The following is a 13319-nucleotide window of genomic DNA, read 5'->3' on the forward strand; positions in this document are numbered from 1 at the left end:
ATGTTGAGCAATATCAGCGCTATCATGAATATCAGTTACGTTGTGCAAAAAAAAAAAGTTTGTTTTTTATTGGTAATAATCTTTTCTTTCCCTGAAATTGCATTAATGAATTTCCATGTCTCTTGTGAATTGTTTTTCATTAAATCAAACTTTTTCGAATAAAAACCCTTCTTTGCTCTGCGTAAGCAAAGAGTAACTTTATTACGAATTATCTTATACCTTTCATAATTTGCTTCAAGGGGAGAGTTAATATATTTCTTGTAACATTTATTTTCACTTTTGATAAGTTTTAAAAGTTCACTTGTAACCCACGGTTTTCTGATTTCTTGTTTTTTCTTATTCTTGATTTCTCTCTTAAATAAATGCACATCATACAGATCAATGAATATTTCGTAAAACACATTATACGCCCCCCTCGGGGTCATTTTGTTCATACACTCTTGACCAATCAGTGTCTGCTAGGTCAGCACAAAGGGTAGCGAGGTTTTCTTTAGTAATCTTCCTGAATATTTTTGGCTTCTTACTGTTACGTCTCTCCTCTGGATGCAATGATATATGAAATATTGGTAGGTGATCAGAAATATCTGTCATCAGAATGCCTGAAAGAGTGGAGATGGTGTTATCATTTGTGAATAATAGTATATTGTCGATAATTGTGGCTGGCGTAGCACTAACGCGAGTTGGTCTATCTACCAAGGGGTGAAATCCGGAAGAAGCAGTTACATTTACAAACTCCAGTATTGATGAACTTTTTTTTTAGTCAAATCGATGTTCGATGTTATTTGATATTTTCCACATGGTAGATGTTGAGACTGACCCCACATCTCTCTGTCCAAGTGGCTGGTTCCCAGCAGGGTCCAAGTGCCTGCAGATAAATAATACAACCGGGTGGGTGGACGCTGAATTACAGTGCAATATGATGGATGAAGTGGAGCTAACAAACGGTGAGCTGAGGCAACCATCCCTTCTCTTTCTGGAAAGCGACGCAGAGTTCGACGCTCTGCAGCTTCACTTTGATGGCGTCTCTGCCTGGATAAACTGCAACAAATTTGAGGAGTCTGAATGGGTGTGTGAGACGGACGCAAACGGCGCTCGCTCCAATTATAGAAGTAAGGAAACAATTCTGTGCGAATATGAATTCCTTTTCACGATCATGACAGTGGTTCTGCGACTGCTTGCGACCATTTGGTAGCACAACATGCTGCAATGAGTATGCATAACTTAAAGGTCCTTTTTCATTCCCTAGAAAACCTTTACACACTATTGATTTTCAACTTCAAACAACTTTTGAAAGGATTATGCTACAGCTTCGACAGTTAACCATTAGTCATGCTTATAATGTGCTTATAGAGTACACCAAATTTCAGTCTAATCCAACAATAATGGCTGCTATAAAGTTTTACGTCCTGTTTCTATCCTATTCATTGCACAGAGTACAACTAGGCAAGATTAAACACTTGAATAGACACTGAACTTCATAGCGTCTTTTCTCAGCAGACATTTTGTCAGAGTGTGTACTTTCCTTTCCACTATTTAGATGATTAGGAAAAACCATTTGTATTGATTTTGCACCATTTAAAAGCATAGAGGCGGCTCTTTTGTGAATCTGTCCTTTCCTAAGAATGCATGTTCAGATGTGACCTGACATGATCACCTGCAACGATTGCGAGTGAAAAAAAAAAAAATAATGCTCCGTGCGGTCGCAGACTGGTCAGACCAATACCATCGTGAAATGGTCTTAACTGCGCATTCTTTATGTGTGCCCACAATAATGATGACTTGCCTCCTAATTACATAATTTTACGAGAGCCATCATGTGATCATTTTTCTTTCTTTCTTTCTTTTCTTTTCCCTGGGCATAAGTGTACTGGTAAACTGTACTAAAGACTGCTTTGATCGTTTGCGCCCAGCTGCATTGCCTGTAATGGGCTGGTTTATGTGTGCAGTAGACAGAAAGATCCGTCTGTCCGGAGGAGTCTTTTATTTATGTATTATTATTATTATTTTTTTTTACGTTAGCCCTCTCCTCCGGAGGGAATCCGTCAAGCCAGACGCATTCACCGCTGAACATACACACGTATATCCCCGACGACCAGATACAGACCAATCTTTCGGTCAATGTGTGCAGGTGCAGTTAGCTTGAAGCTATAGTTCTATTCCTTGAAATCTTGCGAAGATCGCTGCCATGGAAATAAAGTCGTATCATGTCTTGTTAAGCAAATAATCAACAAAACTTGGTCAACATCAGTAAATTATCCGTAACGCAATTAACTCTTTTTTAATACCCTAAAGTACACTTCCTTTCTCCTCGTGTGTCTGTTACTGCTAAAAAAAGTCAATGCTGAGTCTTTGGTGCCTGTGCCATGAGGTGTAATGTGTATTGTATACTACTCTTTTTTTTATCTTTGTCAGCCATTGAGGACTCAATGACAAAAGTTGTTTTGTTCTAGCAGGAAAGTTGAAAATGTCCCAGGGTAGTTTATCGAGAGTGTGCGACATCAGACTGTGTTTGGGTGTTGGATCTTACAGTGATATAGGAAAACAATTGAACTTTCTTTCTAAATATCCTCAGCATATTCTGTAACAGAGCTCATTCAAGAATTATTTCATTTCTTAACTTGTCAAGACATCTTGGGTTTATCAACAGGGGAAGCAGTCTTAAACCTTTGATTTGTACAAGAAAATGACCGTATTATCTAGATTGTATCGGATTTAGAAATAGATAAAGGAAAGTAAATCTCTTGATATTACCACATCAACGGCAGGTAGCATGAGAGTGATATCGGTACAGTAAGTTCACCCCTACCACGCATTGTGCTTGTATCAATCGTGATGACACACTTTGGGAATTGATCTTGTGTCGTGGTGCATATATTCCGACATAAATTGTGATGCTTCTATTCTCTTTTTGATACGAGACTGGAATGCAGCTGGTGAACCAAGTAGTGACTATGCTGCCTGTGCCTCCATCTACATGCTGAATAGAAAGTTCTACAATGAAAGGTGCAGCCTCCGAAGGACAGCCATTTGTCAAATTGTGGTTGGAGGTTGGTAGCAATTATGTCATTGATCCACTTCTAATGGTATGATGTGCATAGGCATGGTACAGACATGGATCTGAGCCAATGCCATAACTTTGAAATATAGCCAGATTACACCAAACAATAAAAGCATAAACAAGCAAGAAAGTGTTGATAGTGTGCTGATGGCGGGTTGAATGCAAAGGTTTAATATGTTGTGAATTTCTGTGAATGTCACTTTCAGAAACAAAACAACTTTGTAAAAACTACTCTCAAGTTGATATTGTATTTAGAGTTTTTTTGTTAGGAGTGATGTTAATGATATATAACGTACATTAGTGTGAACGTTTAGAAAGTAAATTTGTTTATTTATGTATTTATCTATTCATTTACCTGTTTATTTAGTCATGTTGACTTTTTTGTGAAGACTCTATTTGCCATAACTGCAGGTAGTTTAGACTCCTCCACATTCAGTATAGGGTGAACAAAATATTGGCTATTCATTTATTTCAAAACAATTTGATTTAGCAAAAATGACACGGAAACTTTTTGACGGAAAACCTTCAATCTACGTATTTGCTGGTTCGTTTGTCACTTCTAGTCATGTGACATAATCATTAACTAATGGCCACTAAAAGGAATGAAGGAAACCTAGCAAATACAATGTGTGCGCAATCATCTATGGCTATGCGAATGAAGGGAAAACATCACCCTCATAATATACTATGTTGCTTTGCAACTGAAAAAAAAAAATCCGAGAAGAAAAAATCAGTGAAAATTGAGGGTTACCGGACCCACAAAATCAGTTTTAACTGTTAAAGTTTAGAGTCTAAGTTAAATTGTCAACTCTGTCTGCGACGGTGATTTGGCTCAGTCGGTATCGCGTCTGCCTCACGATCACGCAGCCCGGGTTCGAACCCGAGTCTGGACTGAGCAATGTTGTGTGCAAGCATACCGCCCCCTCTAGCAAGAGGCAAAACACTATGTCCCTCGGATAGGACGTAAAATGGAGGTCCCGTGTATGAGAGAGTAACAACTCATGCACGTAAAAGATTCTGCTTCATTCATTCATCGCAAAGAGCACGGTGTTTAACCCGGTGAAGTGGTCCCACGTCAAATCCAAGTGGACCCCATGGAAGACCAGCTTAACGTAGCTGAATATGGGCTATCCAGCCGTCTTCTCAGATGGAAAATGAACAAAAAAACAAACACAGATCTTGACAGCTATGCATTTGCTTCGTGTTGAAAAATTAAATTGAACCATCACGAGTTAACAACGAATGGAGAGCTGCTACAACTACGTGAAAACAGGGTTTCCATTTTGTCTTATAAGCATTATATGTACCCTTATTAAAAGGGTAGAGCTTTGTTTTTGCGAGATTCTTTTGTATTCATGTATGTTTGTGTAAGTGTGTGAAAGTGACCACTGTAAGTTGTCGCAGTATCATTTCCTTCTTCACCGCTCGGCAAATTATGAAGCTACAGGCTTTATTTCATTCCCGTTTTTCAGGATGCGTATCTTTTACCAAATGCAAATTCCTCCCCAGTACTTCTGATCAAGTTCTGGGTATAATGATATGTGGGTATCAGGTTTTACTTTTTTTCATATATATATATATAAACTATATGTATATTATTATTATTATTATTATTATTATTATTATTTATTTATTTTTTTTTTTTTTGGTGAGGCTATGAAATGTGTGTGCCCATATCTCTAGGATTCCAAAGTTCTTTCGATTGTACTTCCACTGTAATGCCAGTGTAAAGGCTGGGAAGGTTACTCATACTGATCACGAGTTAACAAATACTGTGTGTATGTGTCTGTGTGTGTGTGGCTTAAGATGAAACATTTTTTTATCCTTCTCTTTCATTTATAAAACATTTTCTTACTTGTGACAAGATCGTTCTGTTCATTCCTCAAAATGCTTTAGATAAATCAACAACCTCTGAAGCCTTTACTGACAGAGCTCTCCCTGAGTCCTCTGCACCTCAACCAGTCATCATAACAAACCAAGGTGAGTTCTACCTACCCTTCCTCCCCACCCCATGCTAATAAACCCATGTGACAGGACAGGAAAACCTATGGATAGTATCACTCTTCATTCGTTGCTGAGTGAATGTATTTTCTCTGTCTCCACTCCTCACCGGAGATTAAAAAGAAGAAAAGAAAAGAGAGGATATAATTGATGATAGAATCACAGTCTAGATTGTACAAAGAAAATAGAAAAGTGAAATCACCATAATAATGGATACACAATGATATAAGTTATCAAAATTCTACAGTTCATCATGCTTCAATTAATATGTGATAATGGTAATAATGATATATGCATACCGCATATCACAAAAATAGATAAATACGGAAATCGAGGAAAATAGAAATGGTAGAGAGAGAGAGAGAGAGCAGAGGAGACAAAACAGGATGTAAAATGATAAGACTGTGACATACAGTGTAAAGCCAGACCAATTGATACGTTTAACAGATATATATATTTTTTAAAACAACAAACCTTTAAATAAGGTTGCAGACGCGAGAATACTCATTAACTGAGACACAGATAACCTAAGAGCTTTATTATCATATCCTTCCTGCTGGAAAATCAAACCTTCTTTTTTTTCTAGGTGCTGACTCTAGTTTTGTCTACAAATATGACTGCTCCGTACTCTTCGCTTAGATGTATTTGCATACTTATGACAGATGTGCCTTTTTTCTTACTTCCTTAAAATGCACCTTAAGATGCACCAACAACCTCTGAAGCCTTTACAATCAGAACTCTACAAGAGTCATCAACTCCTCACGCAGTGACTATAGTAGAAGAAGGTGAGTTCTGCCCTTCCTCCCAATGCTCATGCTGTATACACTTGTATAATCATGTTTAATGACCTAACCTGGAAGGGATACGTCGTAATATATTGCACCAGTGACTTGTGAGATCTGCAGCATCCTGATGGGAGTCTTCTAGGAGTCACATCCTCTTTTCTACTTTCAAAGATTGAAAAAAAAAAGTCCAATGTCTTAATCATTGTCATTCCAATCCATTTGACAGATATATTTTTATACAGCTATATTCTGTCATGTTTCTTCAATTCTTTTACAGTTACGTACATGTAAAGCCATCCATACAGTGTCGATAATTTCAAATGCTTATGCATGCATGATGTTTATTACAAATCTTATGAGTGTGATCAGAGGCTTGGGTTTATTCGGATGTTTTGCGCGTGTTGCTATTAACTGTCTAGATAGTTAAATGCTTTGGTAATACACTTACTATATGACATGTATGATAAGCGATGAGTCTGTGGTTATGTCGAGTTAGGAATTACTCCAGAACCATAAAATGAGCGAGTCGACAACCTCATGTGAGCAACGTCCCGAGAGGGGAAAATGCTTCCGTCAGCACTCGAAACACCTCCTTACAACGCATTGCAGATTTAACATGCATGTACAAAATTGCGTCACAATATAAAAAAAAAAAAAAAACGAAACATTTTGTTCATGAACCACAGGGTACCTACCTGACAATAAAAGTCATCATAAAAGCAATAATTCTAAGTTGCAAATACCAATGTAATGCACTAAATTGCATTTCAAAAAATAAAAGTGAATCAAGTTATAGGCCTACTCAGAAACAAAGAAAGGGGGAGCATATCTCATGAATAGCGTTATAATCAGTGTATGCCTCTTCTTTCATGTACATGTGAGCCTATTCATGTTATGAGTAAGTGTAGTTATCACTGAATTGTCATATTATGGTTAGAGCATTGTCGTTGATTTATCACATGCGAATGAATAAACAAACAAACAAGCCCAAACTTTTTCATATGTTTTTTTGTTTGATTGCTTGTTACCTTAGATGTCTCTGAAGAACAGTCATTCTACCTGGAATCTGGTCAGAGGGCCGTCATCTCATCCCCTAACTATCCCCAACCATACGATAGCAACACTGAAATTACCTGGATGGTGTCTGTTCCAGAGGGTTGCAACATGACGTTGCACTTTGTCAGTTTCCTTACCGAGGCTGCCGATGATACGCTGACAATCGCAGACAACTCTAACTTCTCAGGAGTAGCCGATGAATTCTCAGGGTATCTTGCCTCATCCACCAGGGCCGACTATGGCTTCGTTCCTGTCTGGATCAAGTTTCACTCTGACCACGCGATATCTGCAGGTGGATTCAAGGCAATCATTTCAGCAACATGCACCGATAGTAAGAACATAACTTAGCTTGCTTTATATTGGTGCGTCATTTTAGTACCACTATAACGTTATCTATTACATCCAAACGGTTCAGTTTCTGCTTTCTCAAGGGGTTGCATCGATTCAAGATCGGTTGCTGCATGCAAGCAAACATGTATCCTCGATTTTGATCGAATTTGCATTGTTTTGCTGGTAAAGTTAAGCTCTTTCTTTTCAGAAATAAAGGGCTTATACTTATTGGCCGAGCTAGTCGGGAATAACCCTTTATAACGTCAGCTTTTTGATTTTGTATTGGAGGCATCAAATTAATAGATTTACTTTAAGTAAATTATGGCTTGCTGATTTAGTCTTAAGGCTTAAAATGTCTGTGTTATCGACTGAACACATTTATTTTATTTGTAACAATATTAGTGTTCTTATCAATGGGAGTGTTATGAGTTGGTAACATCGTCGTCTTATTATTATTCATTGTTGGTACTATTTAGTGAGATCACTATATAATATTGTGTGAGTCGTGTATCTTCAGCTGCCAAACCCCTGGGCCGTCGCATCTTTTAGTAGTATGGATAACGCGAGTAAAGAAGAGGCGGTAGACGTTGCTTTTGAATCCTCACAGTTTGATATCACTTCAAGCTTTCGGGCTCTGCCCTTTGTCAAGAGATTCACATTTGGCCCGGTTACATGCCGGCAGTCAATTGGTAGCCGGTTGTAGGGAACCGAATCATTTGTGATGGTGGTTGGAGTTGGGCGTGCTGAGGTGAGGTGTTGTGTGTATATGATATATATATATATATATATATATGTATATATATATATATATATATATATAATATATATACATATATATGTATGTATACATATATACATATTTGTATATATATATATATATATGCGCTTTTCTCGCCAGGATAAAGCGTTTTTTTATCTATTGCCATTTTAGGTTTTTATCACATGTATAATATTGCATAATAACGGGACCTACAAATAAATGGTAAGTTCATACTTGCTTGCCTCTGGTTCAGTACAAGTACACAGCAGCCAAATGTTATATTGTTTCGTTATTACGCGATGCTTGCTGAAATTTTCTTTGGGAAAATTATGACTTTGTGCTATCAAAAAAAAGTAATTTTTCCTTTTTCTCTCTACGGATTTTTCTTCTTTTTTTTTTTTTGGCTTTTTAATCTCCAAAGGTTAATTGGCAGCCCGATATTTACCATTAGACTTGTTGAAATAATGTTAGCCAACCAATGGGAAGTGGAAGACAAAGTCTTCTTCCTTAGTAGTATGGAAAAATACATTTGAAATTATGACACTGCACTATATCAATTTCTTACTCTACAACTCGTACGGAAACAACGTGACAACGGCAATTGGCAACATAACCGGTTGCTATGGACACTCAGAATGTTGATACTGACAAGCATGGATGCATTGTGTGTCATTACCTTTTTTTTTTTCTTGTACGATGATGTTGTGTTATCTCACCTGTTATTTGATATTTTCCACATGGTATAGACATAGAGACTGACTCCGCATCTGTGTGTCCAAGTGGCTGGTTCCCAGCAGGGTCTAAGTGTCTGCAGATAAATAATCAAAATGGGTGGATGAATGCTGATTTTCATTGCAATATGATGGATGAAGTGGAGCTGACAAACGGTGAGATGAGGCAGCCATCTCTCCTCTTTCTGGAAAGCGACACAGAGTTTGACGCGCTGCAGCTTCACTTTGATGGCGTCTCTGCCTGGATAAACTGTCACAAATTGGGCGAGCCTGAATGGGTGTGTGAGACGGACGCACGCGGCACCCGCTCAAGTTATAGAAGTAAGGAAAGAGTTCTGTTGAAATGTTCTGCACACCGAAGGTGTGTACCTGCATCATGAAATGATTATGTATCCTGCTCAAAGGATTTCATGAGAGCTACATTGTATCACCTGACCATTTTTGCCCTATTAGTCCCAAGTTTATTCCCCTCCCCTCCCCCCCCCAAAAAAAAGGAAAAAAAAATCAGTAGGACTATGATGACCTCTTTCATTGTCTGCGCTCAGGCACACTCCCTGTGTATTATGAATGCATTGCAATGGTTTGTGTGTGAAGGTGCAGGAATTATCTTGGGGATATAGTTACGCGCTTGTCCTGGAAATCTTGCAGAGATGGCTGCAACCAAAATTGAATCATATCATACATTATCATATTTCTGTGTAACTTTGTCACGTATTATTATTTATCATCATTGTTTGTAACAGTCCAAAATAAAATAATATTCGCCTCATGTTGTTTCTGACTGTTCCAAAGTAGAAATCGGGCGGACGGGGCTGATGTGTAATGTGTATTATTCGTATATTGTACTATTTTTCATCTTTGTCAGCAACTCTCTGAAAGAACAAAAAGAAATTGTTTTGTTCTGGCAGGGGGGTTAAAAATGTCTGAAGTGTAGTTTGTCCGATGCAACGTCAGACTGTGTTTGTGTGTCTGGTCTTTACAGTAATGTTGAAAATGTTGAATTTCAATATTAATAAATGTCTGTAACATGTCATGGCACGAAGCTCCTTCTAGAGCTATTTCATTTCCTAGCTTCTCAACAGACATCTTGTTTTCAACAGTGGAAGCAATCCAAACCATCGCTTCTGAGGAAATAACCATACGTAGATCGTATTGTATCTAGAAATAGATAAACGAAAACAAATCTTTTAATAGTAGCCCGGTACTTGCACGTGAAAAACCAGAAGACATAAGAGTAATATCAACACGGTTCACCTCTGCCAAAGCCTTGTGCATGTATCGATCATGATCATACACTGAGAATAGATCTTATAGTGATGCATTAATTAGACATCAATTGTGATGCTTCTACTCTCTCTTTTTTTTTTTTCTAAATTCGAGATTGGGATGATGGCGAACCAGATGATGGATATTATGCTGACTGTGCCTCCATCTACATGCTGAATAGAAAGTTTCACAACGGAAGGTGCAGCGACCAGAGGACGACCATTTGCCAAATTGTGGTTGAAGGTTGGTAGCAAAATATTACGCCCTATTTTTTTTAAAGGAGTTCTCCAAAAGATTCCGATAATAAGCATCCATTACTCTTTTGAGTTGCTTTGGACATTGGAAGACTGTTCGTTCTTATCCATTTAATGAGAGGCTGACGTCCTATTTCCTACAAATATCTAATGTTAGAGGAACAGGCTGGATATCATGAGGGGTGTCCAACGAGATACGTTTGTGTTGCTTTCTCTAATAGATCTATACCTCTGTCAGAAGAAATGTTTATGTTGTGCTTCGGTTGATAAAACAAAATCTGTATCATAACTACAAGTAGATGGTATGGATATATCACTTAGATGCGAACGTGTAGAAGGCAAAATTTGTTTATTCATTTTTCATTTATTAATTCATTTGTCAAATCATATTGGCGTTCAATGACTCGAAATAAATAATACTTGACTGCGTCTTTATGAATAATAATTCTGTCTTCAGTAAAAACTCTGATTTCACGTTACAGTTATAGTTAAAGATCTAAATATTTACCAGCAATATCGAACTAGTAGTGATGCATTGTAGGGTAATTATTTATTTATACATTTCTGCACACTCCCTGTCATACTTGTAGGATGAACAAAATATTGGTTACTAATATATCTTCATGTTGTTGGTGTTTTAAAGAACGAAAGAAGAGAGAGATTTTCATGTAATACAGTTTTTTTTTCCATCTACAAATTTGTATACCCAAAGCGTGGAAGCTTTAAAAAAGGTGGCCTACATTTGGCTCACATGCTATATTTGTCAATTAAAATTAATGATTGTGTGGGTGTGTGATATTTCTGCAATTACCACTTTATTTGAGATTTAACAAATTCTACTGTTATTTTGACTACTGTCGTTAAGTGGAAAGTTCATCCTGATATAGAATACTGCTTTATATGAAATCAGAAAAAATCACAAGTAAATAAATGAAAATTTGGAGAAAATTCGGACACACACACACAAGATCTAACTGTTAAAGTTCAGAAAAATAAGACAAGTTGTCAGCGTTGTCACGCATGGGTGTTGAGCTGCAGCTCAGAGTTCGCTTTATATAGAAAAAAGTACGAGCATTTTTTTTTTATTTTTCTCCCGAGAAAGAAAAAAAATGAGACTGATTTTTGTTGTTTTCGTTTTCACGTGAGGCTATGAAATGGGTGTGCCCAACTTCTCTAGAATCCCAAAGTTCTTTCGATTGTACCTCCAATGCAATGACAGCAAAAGGACTCAGAAGATTAGTGATCACAGCAACTTTAATAACTAATTGTGTGTGTGTGTGTGTGTGTGTGTGTGTGTGTGTTTGTGTGTGTGTGTTGATTTCGGCTAAAATTGGATATTCCTTATACAAATATATTTCGCCATATGATATTTTTTTTGTCGTAATTGTGACGAGTGTCCTTTTTCTTCCCCAAAATACACCTTAAAATGCATTAGAAACCCCTGAAGCCTCCACCACCAGTACTCTACAAAAGTCTTCTGCCCATCAACCAGTGACTATAACAGAAAAAGGTGAGTTCTATTCTTCCTCCCCGTGCATGCATCGTGTGCATTTATAATCAATTTATGATAATGACCTTACCTGAGAGGGATACGTCATAATATATTGCACCAGTGACTTGCGAGGTCTGTAGGATACTGGCAGTCTTCAAGGAGTCACATCCTCTTTTCTATAGTTCCGGGGGGAAAAATAAAAAAAAAAGTCCAATGTTTTATCATTGTCACTCCAATCCAGTTGGCACTGACATTTTAGATAATTGTTGCTTATATAATATTCAGATATAAAATCATTCAAACTCTATTATTTTTTTTACCCAAGTGCAAATGAAAAGTTTTGTAAGCCATGTATTGCGATAGTTAGCCATAGATATGATTATATGAGAGATCAAGTATATGGCAATATTTTGAGAAGGCTTTTTAAAGGCCTACTCTGGATCTCGATACTGTGATATAATATTTATACTGGTTGCCTATTATGTAATTAATAAGTAGTGTATAATCGAACATATGTTGCATTTGGTGTAGGAAACTTTTCAACACCATTTGGGGAATATTTCTTATCAAGATAAATGCGTAATCCAAATGATGTGAAATTATCATTGACGACATACAATATCTGCATATCTATCCATAACACTCAACAGCATTTCCAACCTGTAAGTCATAACTTGACAGTGATTCAATTAAGTAGTTAAAAAGATAACAGGGTCTGATGCCACCGCATTGCACACTTCAAAACAAAATGATAGAACTGAGACTGATAAAAGAGTGTCAACATCACAGTAGTTCTTACCAGCAATTTCTATGGGTATCACTTCGGATACAGTCGTTCCTGAACGCGAAGTGTGTAAGATTCATGAGATTTTAAAAACATGAACCTCTACATGAAATCAGTGATAGCCCTGATCTGATGTAGGAAATGAAATAGATTCTCCATAATACGAAATTGTACTCTTGTTTGTATCTCGGGTATTTCATGTAAAAAAACAAATAAAACAAACAAACAAACATCAGTTTCTGTTATGTCACGATGGGATTAGCTATAGGAACTTCTACGTATGTTATTTTTTTTTTTTCTCATTTCTAGTCACGACAGATGATGTCTCCGGAGGACAAACATTCAGCTTGGAATCTGGTCAAAATACCACCATCTCATCTCCTAATTATCCCCTGCATTACGACAGCAACGCTGATATTACCTGGATGGTGTCTGTTCCAGAGGGGTGTGGCATTACTTTGCGCTTTGTTACTTTTAACACTGAGCGCTCTTATGACAAACTCACAATCGCAGATAACCCTGACTTCTCTGAAGTAGCAGATGAGTTTTCAGGGCAACTTGTCCCAACCCGCCATGAGTATAACTTCAGCTCTGCCTGGATCAGGTTTCGCTCTGACTCGGTAACAACCTCAGATGGATTCGAGGCAATCATTTCAGCAAGATGCACTGAAGGTTAGAGCAGTCCTCTTTATAACAGTTTATAACAGCTTCTGCAAGTTTACCTGTCTGGAAAAATACATGATGCTAGTGTATAATTCTAACTACTGATTTTGCAGGCACCCTGTTTAATATCTGCCATCTT

At 37.4% G+C, this 13319-nt stretch overlaps 1 protein-coding gene and 1 long non-coding RNA gene across 2 annotated transcripts; both read left to right on the forward strand.

The window, feature by feature from the left end:
* Positions 1-796: 796 nt before the first annotated feature.
* LOC140240511 (uncharacterized) lies at positions 797-7248 on the forward strand. The gene is made up of 5 exons (XM_072320278.1): positions 797-1109; positions 2919-3047; positions 4955-5038; positions 5761-5844; positions 6878-7248. The coding sequence occupies exons 1-5, from the start codon at positions 797-799 to the stop codon at positions 7246-7248; spliced, it is 981 nt and encodes a 326-aa protein (XP_072176379.1).
* Positions 7249-8974: 1726 nt separating this feature from the next.
* On the forward strand, positions 8975-11732 carry LOC140240803 (uncharacterized). The gene is made up of 3 exons (XR_011902042.1): positions 8975-9042; positions 10102-10230; positions 11677-11732. It is a non-coding gene; the product is annotated as an uncharacterized lncRNA (long non-coding RNA).
* Positions 11733-13319: the final 1587 nt, after the last annotated feature.

This window comes from Diadema setosum, chromosome 17 (assembly GCF_964275005.1).
Source record: "Diadema setosum chromosome 17, eeDiaSeto1, whole genome shotgun sequence".
In the NCBI taxonomy this organism is placed as follows: Eukaryota; Metazoa; Echinodermata; class Echinoidea; order Diadematoida; family Diadematidae; genus Diadema; species Diadema setosum.